Source organism: Urocitellus parryii, chromosome 7, assembly GCF_045843805.1.
Source record: "Urocitellus parryii isolate mUroPar1 chromosome 7, mUroPar1.hap1, whole genome shotgun sequence".
NCBI lineage: Eukaryota > Metazoa > Chordata > Mammalia > Rodentia > Sciuridae > Urocitellus > Urocitellus parryii.
In genome coordinates, this window is record NC_135537.1 from 119,824,600 (window position 1) to 119,832,640 (window position 8,041).

The window sequence follows — 8,041 nt, forward strand, 5'->3', positions numbered from 1 at the left end:
ATCTTTGTTTGTATGTGGTGCTGAGGATCGAACCCAGGCTGCACGCATGCCAGAGGGGCACGCTATCGCTTGAGCCACATCCCCAGCCCCTTAAAGTTGTCTTGTTGAAAGCTAAATGAATTCCACAACAATTTCATTTGGAACTCAGCAGTCCTAAATTTGTGACTATCTTACTCCCTAGGAGAGCACAAGAACCTCTGATTCAGACAAAGGAATAAATCACCCCATAGCCAAGTTTAAAGCTCTTAAAAAGAATAAAGAATCTTCTTTATTTAGACTTTGAATACTCTTAAATGCCAGCACTTTAACTCAGAGTGAGAATCCACTTTCTGTAGTTTTCATGCAGCAAGTGTGCCCTTTTAAAAAGCAGAAGTACTCTTATATAATAATATAGTATTATATTCTGTTAAGACAAAAGAGATTATCAGTGACAAAAATAAACTAACAGCCAGCACAGTGCTAGCCCCTCATTAAGTAATTCATTAAATGAAAACATCTAAAAATCATGATAGTGCAAAGGATTAATCACAAACACCATACTGTAGAAGAATATCTGTGAATAGCTGGCATACTTAGGAAGCCACAAGCCTAAACAAGAGACAGTTTTCTCCACAGTGTAATTTGGAACTTATCTTCTTTTAGTAAGCCAATTGTTGAAGGCTTAAGGAAACTGCAAACAATTCCCCAGCTAGCAATGACATACAGGAAAATCAAATGTATACCTTCCACTATGAACAGATGTGTTGAAATGGGTCAAGACATTCTTACCTGATCTAAATACTGAGGGAGGAGCTTAGCCAAGATCTTGGCTGTATTTTCACTTAGTTCAGAAGGCTTGATAATCACAGCATTTCCTAAACAAAATAAAAAATCAGAACAGTAATATCAAATACTTTAGTCATTTTAATGGCTACCAAAATGATATTCATGTAGAGGTGAGATATTCCAATTATTTTTGCAGTGTTTTAAGTCTGGTCTTCATCAAGGAACATCAGAGCTTGTCTTACTTTCTCTTCCTTTTTATTTTCTCCTTCTTTATTGCTAACCCCTTAATTCATACATCTCCAGCCTTTCCCACTCCTCCAGCTATCATGTTTTCCTCCTAATTCTGCTCTTGGATTCTACTCTGTACTCTAGAATTAATGAGCAAATAGACTATGTCAACATAAAGCTGACAATCTGGATTCTCCACAGTAAGAAATCAATCTCTTGGCATGTGGTATACACCCAAGCTGGTATTACTCCCAGATCCTTTATCAGTATGAAGAAAACTGGTCAGACAGAATCAAATGGTACAACCAAGGCCAGAGCCAGCAATTGAAACTACATTAAATATGGATGCCTGACCCCAAATTCCTGCACCTATTGACTCAGATGCCTTTCAGTCTCATAGGTTCATTCCCCAGTTACTTCAAAACAACATTCATTCAAATCTTGTCAGCAGCTCATTTAAAAGTATATATTTATGAATTCTCGATACACTTCTGGTATAAACCAAGGCAAACCACCAAAGAAAATATACTTAATTAGCCACAATCCTTACTTTATAACCAATGTTAGAGAATAATCCCCTCTAAAAAGGCATAAAGACATAAGCTCACACCAGACCTGCAGCAATGGCTCCCACCAGTGGTTGCATAGTGAGTACGAAGGGGTAGTTCCAAGCTCCAATAATCAGTATGACTCCGAGAGGCTCTGGTTGAATATAGGCCTCATCCATCATAGTGAGCAGGTTCTTCTTAACTGGTTTAGCAGTAACCCATTCATGAAGATTCCCCAGCATAAGATCAATTTCCCCAAGGACAGTAATGACTTCCTGACTGTATGCATTGAATTCACTCTGTTAAAAGAGAATTGCAGTTAACTTTCAGTTAACAAAATGAGTAGGATATGGTGGCTGGGGTGTGGCTCAGCAGCAAAGTGCTTGCCTCCCATGTGTGAGGCACTGGGTTCGATCCTCAGCACCACATAAAAGTAAATAAACAAAATAAAGATAATGAGTCCATGCACAACTAAAAAATATTTTTTAAAAAAATGAGTAGGATAGACTTGTACATGAATGTCAAAAGCTGTAGGCCAGGGCTGGGGATGTGGCTCAAGTGGTAGCGCGTTCGCCTGGCATGCGTGAGGCCCAGGTTCGATCCTCAGCACCACATACAGACAAAGATGCTGTGTCCGCCAAATACTGAAAAATAAATATTAAAGTTCTCTCTCTCTCTCTCCCTCTTTCTCACTCTCTCTCACTCTTTAAAAAAAAAAAAAAAAAGCTGCAGCCAGGTACATCTATAGTAACAACAAATGGGTTACCATACTAGCTGGTTTGCAATCCAACTCCTCTATTAGAACTTATTAACTCCCTATGCAATATATGCAATGCTTTTAAAACCTCCTTTTACTAATCTAAGTCCTTTAAAACTCAATTTAAACATTTATCTCTCTCAAGGAGACCTCCCTGATTAATAATGCCCTGCCTTGATCACATTTTAACTACCATAGCAGTTATGCTTTTGACCTGTATCTTAATATTTCACCTTTAACACACTGGTTTATAACTATACTCATATTTTAACTGTAAGCTCTGTTTCCCAACTAAGTTTAAAGCTCTTAAGAGATGAGAACTTACTATATTTCTTCAGTAATCACGTATTTACACACACACAGAAAAAAAAATATTTGGAGCTTATAGAATGAATAAATGATTTACAGCAGTTCTGAATCTTAATTACTCCACTTTGTTTATTTAATATCACAGTCCCTCTCCACCATAAGTACTCCAAAGGAAATTCTATAGCTACTACTGTTACTACTCCTTGAAATAGTCTTTGACTGAGGAAGGAAGAATCAAACCCAGGGATAGCCTTGCTATCCCTGGAATGTACATAAAAAGCAAAAGCAAGAGGAAAGCAATATTAGAAAATACATAAATATTAGAAAATTAGAAAAAATTATAGCAATAGAAAATTAGAAAAAATTATACCCTAAATACTACTTAAAACTTTCCTACTCAAAATGTGCTTCCAAAAAAGGCAGTATAGTCTCACAGGAGATCTCCTTGGAAACTTTCAATCTCAAGTCTTCATCACAGACCTATTGAACCATAATTTGTGTTTAACAAGATCCCCAGGTGAGACAGTCAGTGCAGAATTTGAGGAGCAAAGACCTAAGAATACACAAAGCAATGAAGAAAAATCTGAGTGCAAAAATAATAACCCCCAAACCACTGTCCACAGAAGAAACTAAAAACGAAGTTATAAGAATAGACCTGGAGCAAAATATCTGGCTATAAGTCAGGTTGATAAACTTTTGACGTCCAGAATATACAAAAAGTTCCTACAAATCATAAGGAAAAGGACCATAAGTGCAACAGAAATATGAGCAAGAATATAAAAAGAAATTCTCAGAAGAGGAACTACAGACTTCAGGAAACGCATGCACTTTCAGGGTCTCTGCTGATTCAGTTAGGGCTGGATCTAAGCAAGACTGGAGGATAAGGAGAATCGGAAAGTCGACAGGAATTTTGCTTTGTTTGTATTGCTGGGAAGAATATTCCAACAGTGCTTGCATAATCAGAAATAAAGGGAAAAGCAAAAGTTCGGGCGGAAATTGGCCCCGGAGTAAGGTTTCACGAGATTAGCATCCCCGCCCCTCCTTCCGCGTACTTTTACCTTGCACAGGTCGGCGGCGATGGCAGACAGGATGTCCTTCTCGCGCTCCTGCACCATCCTTCGCAGGGCCTCGAGCTGCTGCAGCCGGAACCGCAGGGGTCGCGACCGGCCGGACCGGAAAGTTTGTCGAAGCTGCTGGACTAGGCTCTCCATGGCCTGGTCCTCAAGAAAAAAAGGCAAGCTCCCGGGGCGCTGGGGCGTGGCGAACGGGATGGAGGCTGTGCTTGCGGGCGCTGTCCCCCTTCTCAGATATTCTCTCCTCCTTTCGGTTGGACTCCCACCGCTGAACCCAGGCCGCCCCTCACTTGTCCCACTAAATGCTACTTCCCAGGCGGCCTCAGCGCCGGCCACGTCCAACTGCCCAACAGAAGCGCCGCCAGGCTCAGCTCAACCCCGAGCCGCGCGCCTATTGGTCCTGGCGGCCCACGTGACCGCGCGGCCCCGCCCGCTCCCCCCTCCCTGACCGCGAGCGGAGGCGGCGGGGCTTTGGATGCCGAGGTGAGTAAAGAGGTTGCGGGGGCTGGGGAAGGGAACCCCTGGATGGTTCCCCCCCAAAAAGGGAAAAGTAGTCCTTGAGAAGTGAGCTGAGTCGCAGAGGGGCAAGCAGCTGCGGAGAGCCAGACATCGTGCAGGAAGTACCCAGACGCCCAGAGAATGCGGCCCACACACCGAGACGCCCTGGAAAGCGGGTTTCCTTCCTCCTCGGTTCTGTGGCTCTTCAGATGTGGCTGAATACACAGAGTCCGGGGGCCTGGGGGGGCCGAACGCCCTGGGCCTAGGTGGGCAGGGTCTCGCCTCTGGGTGGGAGAGTGGGCCCCAGAGCCCAGCGCCGCCTCAGCCACAAACCACCAGCCACCGAGGCCACCAAGGGGAGGAAGGACCCACCTTTACCCCTTTTTTTCTCCAGCTGCCCCCACCCCCCCAGCACCACCACCCCACCCGCCACCGCGAGCCTGCCTTTCGCGAATTAGATGCCACAACTTAGCATTGCAGGTGGAGCCCAGAAATTCTCTCGAGGGCAGGAACTCAGGAATTAATCTCCTGGAATGCTAGCCCAGGGATAATTTCCAGAAATATAATTAATGAGCATTATCATCTCCCAACCGTTTTTTTGGTTTTAGGGCTTTGCGGGTGGCGGGGAGGCCCTGGGGATGGAACTCAGGGCCTCATGCATGCTAGCCTGCACTCACCATTGAGCCACATCCCCCACCTCCCTCCCTCTCTCAGCTGCAAATCATCCTGGTTTTCTGCTCAACTCCTCCTAATAGAGGGAACCCACACTATTCAAGTTTTCTTTCCCACTTCCTTTTTGCAGATTTAGTAGGAGAGCTTAGTTCGCATTCTTGTTCTATTCAGCAACCTTTGGCACAGTTGGTCATTCTCATTTCTAGAAACAGTGCCCCCCGCTACCCCGCCCACTTTCCCTGCACTCTTTTGGGTTTTGTTTTAGCCCATTGGAGTCCTCTGGGTTTTCTTTGCTGGATCTTTTGCCCCTTTCTGTTCTCTTTTAAGTTCAAGTGCCCTGGGGCTCAGTTCTTTAAGTGTTCTAGTGCCCTGGTCTTCTTTTCACCTTCACTAGCTCAAGTAATCCTATGGATAGTGGTCAGAGAAGGCTCTAATTCTGATCTTTCCTCTGAACTCCAAAGGGTTCGGCTACATTCTATTTATCTCCATTTGAATTTGTAATAGGAGTCTTAACTTTAAATTGAACTCTATTCACCAAATACAATATATGCATCCTGTATTCCCTGTCTCAATAAATGAGACTGTTCTTTATCCCATTTACTCAAGCTGAAGTCCTTAGCTCTTCTCTTTGGCTGTCTTTAAAATATATATTAAATCTAAATACTTCTACCCTAATTCAAATAATCATCTTTCACCTGATCTATGTATGGCAATAGCACCCTAATGGTCTCCTTACTTCTGCTCTTGCCTCCTTGGTAGTTATTTATCTGTTATTTCTCAGTTCTACACTTGCCTTGATTGTACCGCAGGGACCCAGAATGCATAGACAATATTTTTTAGGCTCTCATGCCACCTGGCTTCTTCCTGACTCTAGGAGTTCCTTCCTTGGTCAAGGTGACACCTGTCTGTTAGAGGATAAGAGAGGATAGCATCTCCAGTTGGCACAGGAGCTGTTCAGCCCTATGGGTTCCAGCCAGGGTTATTTGTAGAAGCTTCTGATCTCTTGTATCACCCCATTCTCCGTTTTGACATCTGTTATTCTTAAAATTCCCCCAATATGAAATAATAGATTATTTTCTATTTTGTGACTGGACCCTGACTCATGGACTTTGCTGTAGCTTAATTCTTCACCTGACTGTTGTTGATCCTTTAGAAGGCACCCTGACTTTATTAGCTCCCTGCTCAAAACTCCAACAGCCTCCAGTCACACTAAGAATAAAATCCAAAGCCCACACCAGATTCTACAACCCTGTATGTCTTGGCCTCTGGGTATACCTATGTTTGTAGGATGCTCCCTCTTTTTTTTTTCTTTCCACATTTTTTATTGGTGCATTATGGCTGTACATAATAATGGGATTAGTTGTTACAATTTATACATACACAATATAACAATATAATTGGGCCAATATCACTCTCTAACATTTTTGCCCTCACTCTGTTCCTCTCATCCCCTGGTCCTTTTCTTCTACTGATCTCCCTTTGATTCATTAGATCCCTGCCCCACCTCCAACTTTCTTTTCCTTTTTCCTCTCTAGCTTCCACATATGAGAGAAAACATACCACTCTCAACCTTCTGAGTTTGGTTTATTTCACTTAACCTAATAGTCTCAAGTTCAGGATGTTCCCTTTTAGTATGTTCCTTGAAGGTCACTGAACACATTCCCACCCCAGGGCTTTTTCACTCCATTTCCTTTGCATGGCATGACCAGCTAATTTGTGGTTTTCTCAACGGCGTGTAATTTGAGGCTTGTTTAAGGAGCTTTTTGGTGAATATTACGGTTTAGATATGAGAAGTCCCCCCAAAAGATCATGTGTGAAACAATGCAAGAATGTTCAGAGGTGAAATGATCATTTTATGAGAGCCTTACCTACTCAGTGCATCAACTCCCTGATCCGGATTACTGTAGGCCGGCAGGGTGTGGCTGGAGGAGATAGGTTGCTGGGGGAGAGCCCTGGGGTTTATATTCTGTCTGTGTTGAGGGGAACTGTCTGTGTCTCTGCTTTCTGGTGCTGTGTCTTAGCTGCTTTTCTCCACCACGCCCACCCACCATGATGTTTTGCCTCACCTTATACCCAGAGCAGTGGAGCCAGCTAACTATGGATCGATAGAGATCTTTGAAACCATAAGTGCCAAATAAACTTTGCCTCCTCTAAATTTGTTCTTGTCAGTCTTTTGGTCATGGCAGCAAAAAAGCTGATAAAACAGTGAAGCAAGAAAATTGGCAAGATTATCAAACTCTTCTTCCCTTCTGCTTCTCCCTTGCCTGCTAAAACAGAACAAAACAAGCCAGTCCATATGGAGATGTTATGGTTAAGGTTGGGAAATTGTAGGTAAGAGGAGACCCGGGAGAAGGTAAACAGCTTATTAGATTACAGGCAATAGCCCCCCCACAAGACATACCAAATTTTTTTTTAATCTTTATTTTTATGTGGTGCTGAGGATTAAACCCAGTACCTCACATGTGCCAGGCAAGCACGGTACCATTGAACCATGACCCCAGCCCCAGACATTGAAATCTTTAAGTCAACTCCATACATAATTGAGGAATGCCTGTGCTTAGTAAGCCAACTGTCTAAGGTCAACATCTAGAACTGTGTGGCAATGTTTAAATCAGCTCAAAGTTTACCATACAGTACACTCAGTTACTATCTTTATCTAATCTGAAAGAGTGAACATTTTAAACTCTGAACTAATAAACATTGTGTACGCATAAATTTTGTAAAGTAAATTGAAATAGGAACCATGCTATAAATCTTTTTAAATATAAATAAGGATTCCAGAGTGAAATTGAAGAGCAATCAATATCCTCTATGGTGAGTTAATCTCTGAGAAGAGCTGCTTCTATTGAGGATAAAATGTGAAGGTTACAAAACTAATGTATTGTGATTCTAATGGCATAATCACAGAGTTGACTCTTACTTGCTCTTGCACATTTTATTAGAGAAATCAATTGATGGCATTTTGATGGGCATATTTAAAACCCATATTCAAACACTTTAACAAGGCAATTTATGTATGGAATCAAGGAGAGGACTGAGAATTCTTTTACTGTGCTCCCAAATTGAAACATTCTCTTTTCTGGTTCAAATATGATCCATTCATTTAAGTAGCTAAGGGCCAATGAAATTGCAACTGCAGGATACAAAAACATGGGATGAGTCCTCCCAAGCTACTTTCAGGAAAGGTATTA

At 42.5% G+C, this 8,041-nt stretch overlaps 1 protein-coding gene across 3 annotated transcripts in view; it reads right to left on the reverse strand.

Annotated features, from left to right (window-relative positions):
* Window positions 1–4,007, reverse strand: part of Aldh3a2 (aldehyde dehydrogenase 3 family member A2) — a 51,607-nt gene extending 47,600 nt beyond the window's left edge. For all 3 annotated transcript variants that reach the window (XM_026380323.2, XM_077800665.1, XM_026380322.2), the window contains exons 1-3: window positions 3,666–4,007; window positions 1,609–1,840; window positions 769–854 (exon numbers count right to left, since the gene is read on the reverse strand). In XM_026380323.2, coding sequence (XP_026236108.2) covers window positions 769–854; window positions 1,609–1,840; window positions 3,666–3,818 — 471 coding nt within the window. In that variant the 5' untranslated portion in view covers window positions 3,819–4,007. The remainder of the gene's footprint in view (window positions 1–768; window positions 855–1,608; window positions 1,841–3,665) is intronic.
* Between the last annotated feature and the right edge of the window lie 4,034 nt (window positions 4,008–8,041).